Raw genomic sequence first — 19599 nt, 5'->3', positions numbered from 1 at the left:
AACAAGGCGAGCAGGCTCTTCCAGGGATCTTACTGTGCTCATCAGCATTGTGACCCCTCACAGGGACCCCTCAGAGCCTATGGGTTCCCAGACTCCACTCATGGACCCCTTTTCCTTGAAGTGTATGGCAGGAGAGGGGTTCTGAGGAGCACGCTCTGGCAAATGCAGGCCCAAGAGTATTCAGCTGGGCCCAGAACAGCTGTTTGACATCCAGGAAACTGTCGGAGCGGTGCCTGAGCACAGGCCTGCTCTTCCTGAGGCAGAAGATGAGTGAGGTGCTGTGCTGTCCAGCGTCCAGTGGGAGATCACGAGGTCGTTTGGTTCTGGCTCCTCAAGTCAGGGAACTCAAAATGGTTTTTTTGTTTGGGGCTGAAAGTCCCTGAGTAAGTGGCCACGTGTGCACGTGCCCTGCTTGGAGCAGGCTTGTCCATCTTTCCACCCTCCACATGAGAGCCAAGGACTCTTCCTTGCTCCTTCCGGCTGCTTGGCTAGGTGCTCTTTCAGGCAAAGAGCTCGACCCTCAGAGCATCTGAAGTCTGAGAAAGTACAGAGCATGATGTGTGGATGCTTGAGTGACAGGAAAAAAAATCTCTCCTTGGAGAGGCTCCCGTGGTCTGTACAGAAGCAGGGTGTCCCAGTCAGACCCAGGTCCAGGCCCACAGGGAGGACAAGCATGGTACAGGGGCACAGACCAGACCTTGTCTCTGTCTCCATAGCCAGGGGTCGGCAGGGGCACTCCCTCTAGACTTCAGGCCAATGTGAGTCAGTCACCCTGACTAGCATCTAGTTCAGCCCTGACCTTGCAGGTAGAAGTGCTCACATGGCCTCTGTGAGGTAAGGGTGTGCCAGCCCTGCGTCCACTGAACCAGTAGGGAGGCCTGAGGGCAGGCAGTGGGAAGGCGGCGGAAGCCCCGCCTGGGGAACAGTGGGACAGGATGGTTCTTTCAGCCCTCCTAGATCAGAGCCAAAAATAGCAACAAAAACTCACATCAGGTTGTTGCCCACAGACTGGAAGCCATGGCGAGCTCAGGGGCCTGTGCCCAGGGATCTGGGAGACAGCCCCCTCTCTGCGAGGCCACTGCACTCACTCATCTGTGTTCCTTTTCCAGGCAGTAGTGAGAGCTCAGAGTTTAGTGAAGAGATGTCTTCAGGGCTGGAAAGGTGAGTGTGGCCTCAGCACAGCCTCCCTCCTATCCCACCTCAGGCCCCAGGGAGCTGGAGACAGGCTCTGGCAGGGACAGCCCTGCCCCACTGCTGTGCCTCTGCTGGGTGGCCTGTGGCTCATCAGCTGGAATGAGCAGGAGTGTGTGGAGGTCCTGACCCCCCGCACGCTGTGTAGCGCCACTCCTCCTCTGGTCCTGGAGTCAGCCCAGGAGCACTTCTTGCAGCCCAGCCACAGGAGACCCACAGCAGACCAGGTCTGCGATGCGAGCTCTTGAAACTGGAAGCTGGAGAAGTGATTAGTCTTGAGATGGGCTCGTGGCTCCGCCTGGTGGACTCTAAGAGTATTGCACCCACACGTCCTCGGACCCTGGGCCTGGCATTTACTGAATACCACCCTACTGGGCACTGGTGACAGTGAAGAGGCCACCCCTGCCACGCACCCTCTTGGCTCCCTTGGAACATGGTTTGGCTTCCTGTGCAGAGCCTGTCTGCCGGGGTGTCCAGCCTCCCACTCAGGAGATCACCCACATGATCCACACACCCAGGCTTCCTGGGCCAGCACAGGGCTCTGGCTGTTAATGGGTGTCTGCAGTGCTGCTGAAGGTGAAAGTCACCTTGGTGACACAAGGTCTGAGGACAAGCAGGAGGAAATCCAGTGATGAAGAATGTCCCAGAGAGGTAGGCCTTCACTGTCCTTCATGGTGGGTCCCCCACCAGCATCCAGGGGCTTTGCCACAGAGTTCTCCTCAGTGTCCTCACATCTGCACACACCGTCACACTCCCACCCGCATCTGCACACCCTGCCCATCCTCACAGCTCAGACACTTGTCCATGTGCACTCACATGTGCATGCACAAACACATGCACATTCACATACTTCCACATGTATGTGGGCAACTGCACCACACACACATATGTGAGTGCACACAACTTACACACACGCCGCTTCCGATGCTGAAGCTTCTGTTGCCTGAGCCCCCATGATCATAAAGTGACCAGAGGGAAGGTCGCTCCCATCCAACTGTTCCTCCAGGCAGAGGGGCTGTCATGGTCAGGAGCTGTGCTTGGCACTCCCCCAGGTGCCGCCACCTCTGGGCCCCACCTATATGTGGACTCACGTAGCCTCAGTGCTCCCCACAGCAGCGTGTGTGCTGTCCCCATTTGTATGGGGCATGCAGAGAGATGAGGTGACATGCCCGCTTCACACTCATCTGATAATGGCAGAGATGACCCTAATCCATACCCTCCTGCTATCGAGGACCCCCCTCTTCATTGCCCCACCACCTAGCCTGAAGACTGGCAGTGACAGCTATAGGGACTGGCCCAGTGTCACCCAGTGTGTCTGTGAGCCCCAAGATGGGGGCAGGGAGAGGGAGCGAGGAGGCCATGCACACTCAGAGGCTCTCTCTCTGCCTTCCCCACAGGGCTCCTGGAGGGACATTTGCTCTGTTCCCGTTTGGGGAGCTCAGGCAACCCACCCCGGCCACTGGAAAGGAGAGCCTGGGGCCAAGAGGCATATTCCAGAACAGTCAGACTCAGTCAGAAACTCCTGGGGACACCCTGATAAACAGGATGACACACAAGCCAGCATCTCCCCTAGACACAGGCCAATGGGAGGACAGCAAACAGGAAACTGGCACAGGGCCAAGGTCCAGCATAGCACCACAGAAACCTCCCAGTTCCTTCCTTCCTTCCTTCACTGGCTCATTCCTCCATCCACTCATTTATTCATTTAGTAGCTGTTTAGGCAACGACTCCCTGCCAGAACCCTCACTGGTTGCTGATGGTGGGCCACCCTGAGGGGTATTGAGCAGAGACAGAGCTGCTAGGAGGGAGGAAGGTGCAGGTCCTGGCCGGGGGGGTGAGCGCTATGGGCTGCAGCATCTTACAGCGTCTCAGTCACTATCCATCGAATGTCCATAGCAGGTGCATTTTGGGTGGTATCTCCTCTGAGCACTGGCTCCCAGCTTGTGTATCCACACAGATACCCAGCCCTGCCTCCAGGGCCCTCAAACTGCCCTGCAGGGAGGGTGACCTGTTTCTCATTGTCTTGTGACCTAGCTCTTGGCCAAACCTTCCTGGCTGTGGGGATCAGGAGTTCACTTGCTTCAGGAGATGCCAGTGGAGTTATGATGTCCCAGCCTCATGCAAACTTGATGATTCAGGTGCCAGCCGTTCCTACTCTCCAGCCCTGGTGGCCAGGCCACCAGTCCCTATTTGTACCTTGTACCATCCTCTGCTCCTGCTTCCTTGAGAGCACCTGAGCTCCAGGGGAAGAGTTTCCTCTCACAGCTTGAACATCCTTGTTCCATGTTGCTGTACCCTCACAGTTGTGTGTCACCACCTGGGTCCCTTTACTGCTTATCTTCAGGCAGCCAGTGCTTAGCAGGACCTCCCTCCATTCCCAGTTTTCCTCAGACCGCAAGTTCCTTCTCTTTAAAGAGGAGTTGATCTCTGGGTGTCCACTCTGGCCCACTCAGAATAACAAGGTGAGAGAGAGGAAGGGGTCTGGCTAGGGCAGGGGAGCAGCATTTTGACCTGTCACTCTGAAATTCAGGAACATGACATTCAGTTGACCAGCTCCCAAGTCCCCCAGCACCCCAGGCCTGGTGATAGACTTGGCCTGGGCTAGGGAGAGAAATGGATCCAGGTACCAAGTAAAAGGCAAAGAGGCCCCAAGCCAGAGACCCCCTACCACACACAGCTTCAAAAGTACATCCAAATCACCATTAATGCCACCATAAACAGGTGAGCGGGAGAATTCCCATTGTCTGCCAAAAGGGAGATCATTTGACATGGTCTTGTGAATTTACCTTCCTCAAGTCTACACACATGGATGTTGTCAGTGAAGGGCTCAAAGGTGGTCCTCGGTATCAGTCAGAGGCCAGGCCACACTTCGCTGTGTTCCTGAAATGTCCAGCTTCAAGAACTCCCACACTGTGCCTGGGGAGCCATGGACCACTGTAGAGGCACTGCACCTGCTCTTGCTGGGACTGTGGAGTAAGGAGACAGGGAGCGAAAGACACCTCCTCTGTGCTCCCCACCCTGTGTCCCCTCATCCATGTCAGCCCTAGCAAAGTCAAGGGCCTGTGGGGCTGGGGAGGAGCAGTAGCCAGGGGTCAGTTGGTCATCCCTCAGTCCCTATCCTCAGGGCCCAGAAGGACTGCCAGGTGGTGTTCCTGAGCCACGGTCTTTGTCACTAGGGAGCAGGGCAAGGGTGGGCCGCTTTTCTCTGTGACTATACCAGTCAGCCCTGATCCATGGGGCCACAGGTAGAATGAGAGCCCCGTGGAGTGGGGAGGTGTCCTTGAAAGACATTTTCAACCTGGGCCTAATGAGCTGGAGAGTGGGGCCAGGGACTCACACTGGGCTGGGCTCCAGCCCCCTTCAGGCTCAGGGAAGTGAAGAAGGGAAAGGGCCGAACAGTCAGGCGGGCAGTGGGGCAGGCGCTGTGTGTCTGACTGGAGGGGGAGGTGTTGGCACTAAGGTGAGAGCAAGAATATTGTCCCCATGGGCAGCTTATCCTAAAAGAGGTTTGTTTTTAAAAAGGAACAAAATGAGTCATGCACACACATGGGTGTGTGCAAACATGCACCATCTCATTCATCTTAATTGTCTCTGGGCTGTAGTTATTGAGAGACTTTTGTCCCTTGTCTCACCTGATATTCTCCAGATTTTCCACAGTGGCCAAATCTTTCTTTTCTACTCAGAAAAATAATTAGCACTTAGCTTTTTAAAGATATCATCAGAGATGATTTCAGACCAGTTTTAAGAAGCAAAATATGAAGGTGTGTCCCTTGAGTTCACCACAAAGCCCTCGGCAGCCATTTCCTGAGACCCACGGGGGTGAAGGGGCTTCTCAGGTGGGAGATGAGCCATAATAGGGTAAAGGGAGAACCAGGAGAGAAGAAGTGCCCTCAGAGACCCAGCTACCAGAGGAAGCCCCTCTAGGGGGACAGGGAAGAGGGCAGGAGTGGGCAGCACTCAGCTTCTCTGAAGCAGAGGGTCCTCTTCCCTCCCAGCAGGGGTGGGGATATGCAGGGAGGGAGTCTGGGCTCATGGAGCCTTAAAGAAGCCATGTGCCGGGGGCCACTGTAGCACTGGGGCCATCCAGTGGGGCCGGTGTCCAGGGGGCCCTGCACTGGTTGCAGGTTTAGGGTGACTTCTGGAGGATGTGATGGGCTTAACAGAGGCCTAAGGGCATTTGGTGAAGATGACCTTGGTGAGCCCTCAAGGGGGTCCTGGGGCCTGAGGAGGTTGTGAGCTCTGAGGAGGCCAATAGAGGTCTCATGCAGGATGGGTGGGCTCTGTGACATGTCTTGCTCTCTAGAGTCCCTAATGTATATTTATTTTTATATTTTATTTAGAGACAGGGCCTGAGGTCAGGGCCACCTGTGCTCTCCATCTCCCGGGGACCCCCTGGCCTCTAAGCCTCAGTTCCTTGGCTGTGCGCTGGGAACTGCAGAGTAAGCATGGCACGCAGTGGGGGTGCTCTATGGCAGAAATGAAAGGGGACTTTCTAGAGCTTCCCCCAAATAGGTGCCTTCTGCCAGCAAGCATGCCACCCAGGCCAAGGCTGGGCAGAATCTCCCCCAGTGGCATCTCAGTCAAGGTGGGTGGGCAGACTGGAATGAAGTCAAGTTTTCACCAGCCCTTATTGGTCTTCAGGGTGGTGCTGCCTCGTGGGGAGGGCCCTCTAAAGGGTGCTGCAGACACTTGACCCTGGCATCACTAGGGGTAGCAAGGAGGGTGAGAGATGCTCTGTGTGAGGTTTCCTGATGAGCTTAGCTCACAGAATTGCCTGCCACCCTTAGGGAGACACATGGAGAGTGGAGTCCTGGAGGGCTGCAACAGGTTACCACACCTGCTACCCCACAGTTTTTTGTTTGGATTGATTTGGTTTGGTATCAGGGTTTGAACCCAGGGGCACTCAACCACTGAGCCACATCCCCAGCCCTTTTTATATTTTATTTAGAGACAAGATCTCACTGAGTTGCTTAGGACCTTGCTGTGTTGCTGAGGCTGGCTTTGAACTCTTGATCCTCCTGCCTCAGCCTCATGAGCCATAGAGATTACAGGCATGCACCACCATGCCTGGCTACCCCACACAGTTTTAAAAATATACATTTCCTTTCTTGGGGTCAGAGGACTCTGGACAATGCCCTGGTTTTTCCAGGACACAGATGCCTCTGCAGATCCATACTTTGCAGTATTTCAGAATAATTAGGCCAAGATCTGGAATGAGGGGTCCCCTCAGCTGCCACGTAACTGTGTGAGTGGCCATGCTCAGGTGACTCACAATGACCTCATGCCCTCTGCCCCACACCTGTGCCCAAGGCCTGGGATCCCAGCTCTCATTGCTGCTAGCCCTTCCCAAGGTCCAGTTTCCCTGGGTTCATCCTTGGACTTTGGATCAGGCTACTCTGCCCAGCCCCTGGCATGACAGCCCTGTTGGGTGATTTGCCAAATTCTTGACTGGTTTCCCACCAAAGGTGCCATCTCTTGCTTCACCCCTTTAGCTCCCAATCCTAGAGCCTGGCAAGTGAGGCTCCTCTGAGAGAGGAGTGGCAGGAGTTGCTGATCCCCTGGTTCCAAAGGCTTACACTTGACTCTGTCCTTGGCTAGGGCAGTCAAGGCTGGGCCAGGCCAGGCCAACTGCTGCTTCACAGAAGCTGAGAAAACTCTGCCCATGGCTTCTCTGTCTAGCACCACAACTCCTGCATAGCTGGTACCTAGAAGGTGAACAGGACTGTCCTGCCTGTCTATCCTCCCCTCTGCCTGTCTGCTCTAGTCCCCCCCGGCCCTGCACACCAGATTTCTAGACTTCTCGCTGCACAGAGGGGAGGATGGATGCTCACAGCTCCCAGGTTATGTGTGGTAGCGTCACCCAGCCACTGAACCTGATGCCCAGCCTCTCTGATCTAGTTCCTAACTGCCAGCAGAGAAAAATCTGGCTTGGATTTGCCTGTTGTTCTGTCCTTTCAGCTATCCAGGGAATGGAGACATGTAGTCAGTGTGGTTCCTAGGGAACTACCCAGTGAATAGGGACATCTCCCAGAGAAGGAAGGACAGGTGGCTCACAGAGAGCACGTGTCCTGCAAAAAGTGCTGCAAAAAGGGCTGTCCCAGGGTCCAGCAGAGTTCAGGGTAGCACTTCCTGCCTATCAGTGAGGGAGACCATTAGACAGTGGCCCGGAGGAGCCATGCCTGATGGGCCTGGCCTCCAATCTAGGGATTGCCTGTGAGGTCAACATGGTTGATGAGCAGTGCACCTGGGCCCTGCTGGGGGTGCACCACTCTGGTGCACTCCTCCCCACTTGAGACGGGGTGGGGAGCCTACCTCTGCTAAGACCAAGATTCCTGAGGCCTCACAGTGGCTTGATCCAAGGCTCCTCTCGACTCCTCTGCTCCCTAGACTGGCAGCAAGGGCTCAGGCTTTAACCCTCGTGATAACTACAGCCTAATCATTACTTAGAAAACAATGCCTTAGCCAGTCTGAGTGCCCCAGCTGCTGCCACCTCAACAGCCTGCCCATGCTTCCTCTTCTTTGTGTTGTGACCTTGGGCAAGTGGCTCCTCCTCTCAGAGCCTCAGATTCCTTATCTGTGAGGCAGGGATCCCAGTGCCCACCTCACAGTGTTGTAGGATCGTGGGATAAGGAACGAATACTGCTGAGCATGTCGCCTGGACCCACCATTCCATTGCTGCCACCACCACCACCATCATCACCAGCATGACATTATCGTCATTTTTCCAGCCCTGTGGGACGAAGGAGTTCCCCTGGTTCCAGCCTGCATCTTCCCCAGAGAAAACCTCCCATGCACCCCTCAGTTGCCTGCTTGTACCCCTCACCCTCAGCTCTGTTCTGGAGAGCAGACAGTCCAACTGGCCTTCTGAGGACACATTGTGTTGAGCCACATGTCCCAAGAATGATGGTAGGAAAGGTGCCTGTGGCTCTGGAGTGGGAGCCCCCATGGGAAATCCCATGATTTCTGTGGTTTACCAGATACCACTGCCCCCTCATCCTGCAGCTCTGCCCTGAACACCCACATAACAAGTCTTTTCAGAGCAGGGAAGGGGTCAGGCCGTCTGGCTGTGACCTAGGCTCCTGGCTGTGAGGTGCCAGCCTAGCAGGCCAGCTGGAATACTGCCTCCTACAGCTTGCAGGGACAGAAGGCTGGCCACCATCCCTCAGAGCTGGCCCTGGAAAAAGGTCACCATCCTGCTGCCCTTCCAGACCTGGTATGGCCATCCCCAGCTCCAGGGAGAGCAGGACGTGGCTTCCACAGTCGGGAGCAGCGAGACCGGCTCAGGCAGACCTCGCTCATGTCAAGACGGCCTTCTCTGAGCACTCATTTTTCCACATCTGATAACAGGCCAGCAGGGTGGGACAGGGCTGGCTTCTCCTTGAGCCTCAGTGTCCTCATCTAAAACAGACATGAGAACTGTGCCCCTCTGCAGGGTCGGGGGATTCCTGGTGGAAGCGCTTAATTAGAAGTAAGCAGCTGGCAGCCAAAGCCCCAGGAGAATACTCATCCTGGAAGCCCAGGGACAAGGGGCCCTGGCAGGTGCCCCAGCCTAGGAGATCCTCAGGCCTAAGAACTTGGTGGCCACACAGCCTCACAGACACTGACACACCTCAATCACAGTGCAAGCCACAAGGGAGACCACAGTGACGTGCCCGTGAACAGAATGCCAAGAAGGCCCCACACGGACTAGCCATGGACCTGGCTCACATAGGCTCTACCATGGCCCCTCTGCCTCTCCCTGACCCTGAATGGCTTTGGCAGATCTGGGTTCACATCCTGGCTGATGAGGCTTGTGCCACCATCTGGTAGCTTCACATTGCTGAGCCTCATTGGGGGAATAATGGTGCTTAAACGAAGCTTCCAGGAGTGAGCATGAAGACCTGGCCCAGGATAGCGCCACCCCCTGGTGACTCCTCCTGCCATGCCCTGCATGCTGGACTCCCCACTCCCAAGGGCCTGAGGAAGGACTGCTCATAGGGCCAGGTGGCTGCAAGATGCCGATCTCAGCCTGTCCATCAGCAAAGGCCATCGGTGGAAGACACAGCCACGGGCTGCCTCACAGAAGCAGAAAGAACGACAGCAGGAAGGTGGCAGCACTGCCTGCCCTGAGAATCATCTGGTGGCTGTGGACAGTCCTATTGTCACTCACTGTCCTAGAGCATGAGAGGTGGGCAGACAGAAGGGCCAAAGGACCAGCTCTGGGAAGGCAGCGCCATCCCTGACTCCAGACAGGCTGCAGCTCTGAATGGGAGCCCAGATCTAAGGAAGAGACTTCCCTGGCAGCTGACACACCCACAAAGGACAACACTGTACGGATGTTCATTGTCATACCCTAATCAAAACACATTCAGGGTGATGGTTGGAGAGGAGAGTGGCCCCACGGCCCACCTGTTGCTGTCCCTAAGCAGCACCCTGCAGCACAGGCTTGAGACCTGTTGTGCAGCTGCTGTACTCAGCTGTGAGTCTGTGCTTCCTCTGTTAGCAGACAAGAGTTGGCCACAGGTCCTCTGCAGGATCTCACGCACACACCGTTCCAACCCTCCACCAGGGGAAGAGACAGGTGCAGTTCAGCCTGAGGGCTGGGGTTGGGCATCCCAGGCCTCTCATTTGTGCCACAGCTCATGGTAGGGCAGGGTCAGCCTGGGACCATCAAGAGACCCATTGCATGGAGGACCTGGAGGCCCAAGCACAAGCTGTGGCATGTCATCGCCTGAAGAGGAGGGGCTGATGGTCAAAGTGGGGAGCAGCCATCCCACACAGCCAGCAGATTTCTATCAGCCCTGAACTTGGGCCCTGAAGAGTGGACCTGATGGCCATTAGAAACTATTTGTCCTCAGCTAGAGGGTGAGGCCCTAGGCTCAGTGATGGCACTATGTATCCACAGCAGGCAGAGAGGGTGTCCAACACAATCCGCGGGTGCTAGTGTCATGGGGCCAGTACCTAGGATGGCATGGACAACAGGGAACATTTGCAAAAGAAGCAGGGACCCTGTCTGACTTTATACAGGAAGCTACATTGTCATCTTGCCCATGGGCAAAGAAAGGGCTGGAGTACCCTGCAGGGGAGAGGAGGAGGCTGGCACAGCAAGTGGATTCGGGAATGAGTCTCTAAAATAGAAAAGGATACAGAAGGAGGAAGGCGAGGCTGCTCATCTCCCCTGGAAAGGTTCAGGGTGAGGGAAATGCCAGCAGGAGGCCCTGGCTCACAGGCTCTGGAATGCTGATCAGGTCACCCAACCAGTCTGCAGGGACAGGGACGGCTGGACCAGCAGAGGCGGCCATCCAGAGGAGAGGACTTAGCAAACAGCAGGATCCAGCTATGTCCTGGAGAATGGGGATGCTGCATGTGCCCCAGGCCCAACATGCAAGGCTGCCCACAGTTCTGTGCTGGCATGCACTTGAGGTGGACCTACCATGGACTGCATGGGCCACGTAGCGTCCTATATTAAACATGACAGCCTCACACTGGGGTAACTGGGAAAGGGGAACATTAATAAAAAGTTAATGAAATAATCACCTGAGGCTTAGGGACTTTCCTGGACGGAGGCCCTGAGGGGTGAGTGTTCACTGACCTGGAGTGGGCAGGTGGGATGTGCTTGCAGCCTGAGTGAGGAGCCTGGGGAGGAGGCTGACCCACATAATCTGAGGTACTCATAAGTCTAGTCTTTCCAGGCCATCACTAAAATTCACCCCTTTTCCTCCGAAGCAGGGGACGTCTCTATGCCACGCTGGGGCCCAACTGGAGGGTTCCAGTTCGGAATTCTCCCAGAACCCGGAGCTGCGTGTACAGGTATTCATTTATTCATTTTTTCATTTACTCAACAAATAGCTAGGGTGCAAACCTCTGTGCCAGAGGCTGCTGAGGAGATAGATGTCTCCACGATGCTCCACCGGGCACACTGATGATCCCAGAGGAGGTGCTGGGTGCTCCAGGGAAGAGGGATGGGATCTGGATTGGAAAAATGATAGGAATTGGTCAAATAATAGAAGGGGACACCGGTGATGAGTGTGCTCCCAGCCAGAGAGAGCCTGGGGTGCGGCTGTGAGACCCGGAGGGCTGGTGACCTGAGTGGAGGAAAGGCTGTGTTGTACAAGGGGGCACAGGTGAGGCTGGGGAGTGGGAGGAGCTTCATCCAGCATGGGCAAAGGTGGTGACCTGCCCCTTGAAAGTAGCAGGAGGCGGGAGGCATTGGATGCAGGAGGGGTCAGATATAGGAGGGGTCTGGTGTGGAGAGGAGGCAGAGCAGGGAAAGCCCCTGCGCAGTGGTCCAGAGGAAGATGCACTGGCCTGGGGTAGGCAGGGGGCAGCTGGGGAGGGCGGGGGGTGGGGCAGCGAGACTTATTTAGGACCTGGGATCAATCAATGCTTGGAATTGATTAGGCTGTAGAGCACAAGAGGAGACACACCCCAGGCTTCTGGCTGGAGCAGCAAGTAGGCTGGGGGAAGGCACAGGAGAGCGAGGTGCCCCTGGGATATCCAGTGAGCAGAAGCACGCAGATCTGGATTACAGGACAAGGCTGGGCTGACCATGCCCTCCCATGTCATCACCCATGTGTGGTGCCTGATCCACAGCAAGCCTGGAAGAAAAGGGCCAGGGGTCTGGGATGTGGGGACCCCCCTCCCTTCTTGCCACTGCAACCCACCACTCCCATATCCTCCAGTGCTCCTGAAGCACAGAGAGGAGGGGCTGCCAGAGCTGGGGCTGCAAGGCCCCTCGTTTCTTGGGTAGAGGAAGCACATGGGCCGGAGAGCCCCAGAGCAGCCAGGAGGAAGACGTGAAAGAGGTGTCCTCTGGATAGGGTGGGCTGCTGCTGGGGCTGGGTTATGCGACACCTAGTGACCAAGCCTCCAACTCTGCAGCCTGCATGAGCCCCTTCTGCTCCCTGTGCCTTCCCTTCCCCAGCTTGACCCAGCACTAGTGAGCCCTCTGACGTTTGGGAACATCATGGGCTCACCCTTGGTCTCCAAGGGGCCCCCGTGAGTGAAGGTGCCTGGCCTCATCTGTTTGGGCCAAGTCTGAATGGTGGTCTCCCCTCAGCCCTACCAGCCCATGTACCTGTACCCTGGGGAGCTCAGCAGCTGTGCCCACCATGGAGGGTCCCCTGAGGAGGAAGACCCTGCTCAAGGAAGGACGGAAGCCCGCAGTAAGTCAGGAGCACATCTGCTGGCAGCAGTGTGGATAGCAGTGAGCAGTTTGAGTCTAGGAACCTGCCAACCAGGCTTCCGCTCTGGCCAGGTCACCAAGTGGGGAAGGGTCTCAGTTTCCACATCTGTAACCTGGACCAGATTGTGCCCCTTCCTGGAGGCCATGTGTGGCAGAGCGTCTGTGTGCAGAGTGCATGGGTGAGCTGGGGCTGTGGTAAAGGGCTGGAGGGCAAGTGGGAGCCTGGAGACCCAGGAGGCTGAGTGGCCCAGAGCACATCAGCTGCTGTGTGGCATCCTCATATGCAGAGTCCCTTCCTCCCTGGCAGCATCCTAAGTTAATGGAGGAAAGCACAGGGCATCAGGAGGCCTTTGGCCCCCACCATCTCCTGTGCTGGACCCAGAGGTCATGGTCTCCATGACCCTACATGGAAGAACATCAGCCCCTTGTGTGACAAGTTGCTGACAAGCCCGTCAGGAGCTGCAGGTCCAGGCAGCACCTGCTCTGCCCTTCCTGTCCTGCTCTGGCCTTGCGCCCTCCTACTGCCATCCACTGTGAAGCTGCTGGGCCCACCTGCCACCTCCAGGTACCCATGGAGCCCCTGCCTTGAGTTGCCAGTTGCCTTGTGAGTGAGGAGGAGAGTCTCTGCTCCAGCTCTGGCCACACTGATCATTTAGACCTACAGTGTCACAACACCTCCTGCAGCATGGGGACTTCGGTCTGTCCTGATGTATAAACCTGCCCACTTCTCTCCTGACCAAGAATGCAGGCCTCAGTCATTACCAGGCAGGAACCAGACAGTGTCCTTGAAACAGCATTGTCCCTAATGCTGGATGACACCTCAGTGAATGATGGAATCAGTTCAGTGGGACATGACCAGGATTTTTGAGTAGAAAAGAATAAAATAGAAAAAAAAATTTCAGAGTTCCTTATATGTAGTCGAGATCAGCACTGTTTCTTGAACTCTTTACATGCGTGTTGTCTGTGTGCCGGGCCCTCTGGTGTCAGTGAAGAGTCTGAGAGCCACTCTTTCCCTTGATGATGATGCAGTGCCACCCAGCAGGGAGGGGCCTGAGCACGGTGGTGCAGAGCAGCTGGCTCCTTCTTCCTTCCAGGGTGGGGGATTTGCTTTACCTTTTCAGAACCAAAAGCCCCCACTGGAGTGGTTTTTCCTAAACTAAGGAGCAGAGTGCCCTGAGCAGGGAACCACACCTCTAGTTGGTGACAGAAGCCGGCCCACGCCAGGGCCCTGCAGGTTTTCCACTTCCAGGCATCAGTCTCCTCCAAAGCCGTTCACTACAGATGTTATGCTTCTTCTAGTCACTGCTTGGCATGGCTGTATTTTATTTTATTTTAAATATTTATTTTTTAGTTGTAGTTGGACACAACACCTTTATTTCACTTGTTTATTTTTGTGTGTGGTGCTGAGGATCGAACCCAGGGTCTCGCATGTGCGAGGCGAGCGCTCTACCACTGAGCCACACCCCCAGCCCCATGGCTGTATTTTAAACATGCTTTTTTCCAGGACCCTCTGAGTTCAGGTCAATGGAACATGTAGGAATTAGGCCCTGAGTTCACCTTCCCTCCCACCCTGCCCTCAACAAGGTGGAAGGCCACGTGAGGGAATGAGAGAGGGGCCCCTCCTCTTTTCCTGGGTGGAGGTGGCACTGCCAGAGGGTGTGACAGGGGGCAGTGAAGAGAGAAACCTGTACTGGCATTGATGTGGTGACCAGGCCACTCTGTCCCCACCGTGTGTCACATCTCTCTGCCTCCCCTTCCTCTGTAGCTGTCCTCATGGACCAGATACTGGGTCATACTCTCAGGATCCACCCTCCTGTACTATGGAGCCAAGTCCTTGCGGGGCACAGACAGAAAACACGTAAGTCAGGTGGAGAGGACACCCACACCAGGACTTCACTGGACTTCATCCAGTGGAGGGCACTTCTGTGAGCTTCAGGGGTGGATGGGAGGGAAGCTGGCCTGGCACAGGTAGGCCTCCCGGCTCTCTGTTGCTCCCCTCAGTATAAATCTACACCTGGCAAGAAGGTCTCCATCGTTGGCTGGATGGTACAACTGCCCGATGACCCCGAGCACCCGGACATCTTCCAGCTGAATAACCCTGACAAAGGTAGGCAGCAGGCTACCGGCACCGCACCTTCCCCATTTCCACTTCTGCCAAAGGTGCATCTCAGCACATTAGGACCTTTGAGGCTGCGGTTTCTATTTGTGTGAGGTTTGGTGTCACCCACAAGTCCCCTCATTAGTCCACAAAACTTCTTAGACCACAGCTGGTGTGTCCTTTGAGCAGTAGCTGCAGGAATAAGTTTCGTGATTTTGCCTCAGGCTACTGAGGCCCCTCACTCCTGGAGCTGGAGCCTCAGTGTCTTGGAATAAATAGCAACATGGGGTGAGGCAGGGCTGTGGAGCTGGGAAGGTCTTGGGTTTGGGGCATTTCAGGAACCCCTGACTTAACTATAACCACAAGATTCCAGCTGTCCAGGTCCAAGGCCAACTCAGAAAAGACTTCTACAACTTCCAAAAACTCTAGTCCCTGTGGTTTTTTTCTAAGAGGAATCGAGGATATTTTCATATCATGTCTCATTTGTACATATCTCAAAATATCACTTCTGTTCATCTTTGAAACACAGCAGCGTCAGACCTGCCACTAGATCTATTATTAGTGCATCAGTATAGCAGAATGCATAGATGATGTCACTCAGCTTGTTTGGGGGTTTGGTTTGATAACTGCTAATGATTTTTTTGGTATTATACTTTGGACATTTAAAATGATTATTCTGAGAAGGGGCACACAGGCTTCACCAGACAGCCAAACATGGCCAAGACCCTATTCCAAAAACACAGGCCAAAGGAACATGGGAGGCTGCCTCCCCTGCCAGCTCCAGCTCACCCAGGGCGCCCCTACTTCAGTCACTCAGGCACCTGTTTTCCTTTACATGGTCACAGGCGACCATCCCATGTGTCCCTCTTCTCAACCAGTGCTTTCTCTGCCCATCAGGCAATGTTTACAAGTTTCAGACGGGCTCCCGATTCCACGCAATACTGTGGCACAAGCATTTGGATGACGCGTGTAAGAGCAACAGGCCTCAGGTAAAGTCCCCTGAGTACCCTCCCACCCTGGGCACTCAGCCCTTTAGATAATGGGGCTCCCTTCTTCCCTCAGAGCCCATCAGCTCTGCTCCTGGGCACCTTCCCTGGGTCAGCATTTTCCCTTGGGGCAAGACACCCCTTCTTAGCTTAGAACAAAGCCCAGTTCCCGATCAGAACATTGAATCTGGTTCCTGTGTCTTTCCCACTAAAGGAAACACCACAGAAATACCCACTGAGGGAAGATGAAATGGCAGGTGTGATATCAGTCAAGGATTCAAGTTCCTGCATCATCAGGAACTTTACTTTGGTCATCCCCCAAAAGTAAGCTTTTGGGGAATACTCAAAACTGACTGATGAGAATAACAGTAATGGCTAAGTTGCTAAGGGCCAGCCATGTGCCAGGCAAGGGTGCTGATGAATGGGGACTCCAGCTCCCCCAGGGGACTGTATTGATGTGGGCTCCCTCTGCCCCCACTACCGCCTCCTCTCCTTACCACCTGTTACACAGATGCTTCACTTGCAGGAGTTGGCTCGTCCTCCCACATCCCTGAGAGGTAGCTTCTCTTACTGCCTCTATTTAACACCGAGGATCCTGATGCTTATAAAGTAGCAGACACACTGGTTGGGGTGGTGCAGGCCTGTGATCCTAGTGGCTCAGGCTGAGTCAGGAGAATTGCAAGTTCAAGGCCAGTCCAGGCAACTTAGCAAGGCCCTGTCTCGAAATAAAAATAAAAGGACTGAGGATGTAGGGCCTGGGTTGTGGTTCAGTGGTAGAGTGCTTGCCTAGCATGTACGAGGCACTGGGTTTGATCCTCAGCACCACATAAAACTAAAATATTGTGTCCACCTAAGACTAAAAAATAAATCTTAAAAAAAAAGGACTGAGGATGTAGCTCGGTGGTAAAGCACCCTTGGGTTCTATCCCCAGAACCAAAAAGAAGGGACCAAAGGAAGGAAGGGAGGGAGGGAGAGAGAGAGGAAGGGGTAGACACTTGTTCAAGGGCCTACAGTTAGTGAGCCCCGGGGCTGGGATCTGGCCCACAGGGCATGCCTCTGGATTCTGACTCTATTCGCCTCCACTTCCCTGGGCGTACCTGCAACTGCCTAAGGGGCCTGGGGGCGCAGCCAGCCAGCCAGTCGGGCCTGGGTCAAATGTGGCTGCCTCCAGCCTCCATACCAGATGGGGGCGCATCAGTGCTTTTCTATCCCTAAGCACCCATGTCAGGAGGGACTTGGGGACATGGGATCCCTCCCTTCAGTCTCTCTGGGAGAGAGCGTAGGGTGTGGAATAACTAGTGGTAGCCTCTAGGAGGAAAGCTGCTGGTGGCCGGAAGTAGATGAGAAGCTGGCAGCAGCCCTGCAGGTCTGAGGGGTCCTCAGCAAAGGCAAGCTCACACCAGACACTTGGGTCTGGGGGGGGGGGGCAGGGACACAGCACAGCCACAGACTTCTCAGCTCTTCAGAGTATCTCTTATAAACAGATGGAGGTCTCTAGGGGCAAGTCCTTGGACTCTGCCCTCAGTTTGGTCCCACTGAGGAGTTTCATCTGTAATGTAGATGAGGACACACAAGAGAAGCTGATTGAGATTGTCTGTGTAAAGAGACTGGAAAGCAGAACTAATGGAAGGTCCACAATAAATGGAAGCAACAGGACAAGACTAACTGGAGGATAAGCTTGAGGCAGCACAAGAGGCCCCCAAAAAACTGCACTGGAGTCCCTTGACTCACCTATGGGACTGCTAGGGACATGCTCGCCCATTTCCTTAAAGATACATATTAAAGAATGTTCACTGTAGCATTATTCTTTATAAAAACAACAATAACAACAAACAAAACATCTGGAACCCTCCGTGACCCACAGCAAATCCCTATTGTGCAACCCTGGATAGGGAGCCATGTGCCATCCCCGAAAGAGGCCCTAGGTATAAGCAATATAGGAAAGGGCAGGAGCATTGGAAGGCTTAGTCTTATTTGTACCAAAGTATGTATGCATCCAAGCTACTCAGGAGGCTAAGGCAGGCGAATCACAAGTTCATGGTCACCCTGTAGGGGGAGAGGGCTGTGGGTAGAGCACTTGCCTAGCTGGCACAAGGCCCTAGGTTTAATCCCCAGCTCAGAAAGGAAAAAAAAAAAATTGTATGTATGTTTGTATGTGTATGTAGAATTTCTACATTGATATAGAAGAGACTAGCATTCTGAGTTTTCTAGAGTGTTTACTTCTCCCCCTCCCAATACTGGGGTTGAACCCAGGGACTTGGACATGCTAGGCGAGTACTCTACCACTGGGCTACATCCCCAGCCCAGTTTGTATATATTTAGTACATTCAATTAACATGATTGCCCATCTGCACAACAGGAAGACCAGTGGTTTGGGTCGACAGTAGTTTCAAGGCAATTCAAAGGGGATAAGCTGACAAGGTTAAAACGAAGAGGCTGCCATCTCAAGCTGCATAAAGAAAGGAAGAGCTGGACCTGGAGCCACCTTGACCTCCTCCACACAGGTTATCCCAGGTGTCTCAGCACCACTAAGAACATACAGCACACTGATGCTCACCTACCACACACAGGTGGCCCTGTGATTTGTGCACAGAGGCCAGGTGGCTCCAGGTCCAACAGGAACTGACAGCCCTGCAGTGGGCTGCCTAGGAGGGTGTGGGGGAAGAGGCAGGGCCCTGGTCTCATCGAGGCACAGCAAGGAGAGCCCTGGGCAAGGACCCATTGTCCCTATGTAGGGAGCAGTCAGCAGGTGGCAGCAGCTGCTCAGCAGGCAGTGGGGGTTTAGGAAAAAAACATGGGGCAGAGTGAGCATTTGGTGAGATTGCTCATGCTGGCAAACAGTGCACTGTGGCAAGCTTCTGCCACTTTGAAGTACTTTTGTCCAATATTCAGACCTTTTTTTTTTTTCCTATTTTGTTTCCTTTTTATTTCTAATTTACTTCCCATCAAGTAGTTCCATAGTACTGTATGGAATAATAAGAGGTTAGCAACAACCTAAATACTCAACATCAGGGGATTATTTAAATGAGTCACCATGTGTCCCTGCAAAGGAAGGGAGGGAAGGTGTGAAAGGGCTGCACAGAGATGCAGCTGTCCACGTGGAATCTCAGCCACTAGACTGTGTTTCTATTTTGCACTTCTCAAAATTGTTTTACTGACACTGAATCCACTTAAACCTTATTTATAACATATGTGTAAGATACAAACAACGGCAGAATGAACACCCACATATCCACCTCCCAGCCAAAATGCAGAGCCCTCAGGCCTAGGAGCCCTCCCTCCCGCAAGTGCCTCTTCCTGATTCTCTCTCTTCACCCTTGCCCCATAGCCATGCTCCTGCTGTGTGTGTTACTTACTTTTATTACTTTATTTTCATTTACTGTGGTAGGGAGAGCAAGCCAAGGCGTGCATGCATGCTAGGCAAGTGCTCTACCACTGAGCTACACCTCCAGCCCTCCTTCATAATTTTAGAACACGCATTTGATTTTTTTCTTGTATTGTCTGGGTACATTTGTAAAGCATCTTTGTGACTAGAACTAGAGCTATACATTTCTTTCTGTGACTTGTTCTTCCACTACACATTCCTAAGATTCATCAGTGTTGACGTGTGTAGCTGTCATTCATTTATTTGTGCTGATTTTTCTATCAGTTCTGCTATCAGTCATCACAGGAATGACTTCCAGCCTTTTGTTCCTATGAGAATGCTGCTGCAAACATTTTTGTAACTGTCTCCTGGTATATGGGAGTGCTTTTTTTTTTATTTTCTAATTCAACATTTTGACCAATTGTTACTGACATGTGCTTGTTTTGTTTGTTTATTAATTGGTACTGGGGATTGAACCCAAGGATTCTCTACCCCTGAGCCACATCCCCAGTCCTTTCCTTTATTTTTTTAAATTTTAAGACAGGTACTCACTAAATTGCTTAGGGCTGCTCTAAGCTGCTGAGGCTGATCTTAACTTTGGGATCCTCCTGCCTCAGCCTCCATATATATATATATATATATATATATATATATATATATATATATGCTTCTAATAAAATCTCTTGGAACCCAAAGCAATGCCAGAGAAGAAAGTCCAAGTCTGGGGATCTGGAGACAGCTTTGGGGACAGTGGCAACATTCTGACCTTGAGGTCAGTGGTCCTCCCAGTAAAGGG

At 53.7% G+C, this 19599-nt stretch overlaps 1 protein-coding gene across 3 annotated transcripts in view; it reads left to right on the top strand.

The window, feature by feature from the left end:
- The window catches only part of Ralgps1 (Ral GEF with PH domain and SH3 binding motif 1), a 247154-nt gene that overhangs the window by 222563 nt on the left and 4992 nt on the right, over window positions 1–19599 (top strand). For all 3 annotated transcript variants that reach the window (XM_076845456.2, XM_076845460.2, XM_076845457.2), the window contains exons 14-19: window positions 1110–1161; window positions 10897–10980; window positions 12230–12335; window positions 14121–14213; window positions 14357–14462; window positions 15351–15442. In XM_076845456.2, coding sequence (XP_076701571.1) covers window positions 1110–1161; window positions 10897–10980; window positions 12230–12335; window positions 14121–14213; window positions 14357–14462; window positions 15351–15442 — 533 coding nt within the window. The remainder of the gene's footprint in view (window positions 1–1109; window positions 1162–10896; window positions 10981–12229; window positions 12336–14120; window positions 14214–14356; window positions 14463–15350; window positions 15443–19599) is intronic.

Source organism: Callospermophilus lateralis, chromosome 2, assembly GCF_048772815.1.
Source record: "Callospermophilus lateralis isolate mCalLat2 chromosome 2, mCalLat2.hap1, whole genome shotgun sequence".
NCBI classification, from domain to species: Eukaryota; Metazoa; Chordata; class Mammalia; order Rodentia; family Sciuridae; genus Callospermophilus; species Callospermophilus lateralis.
The sequence above is the reverse complement of the archived record's forward strand: the minus strand, read 5'-3'. Positions and strand labels throughout refer to the sequence as shown.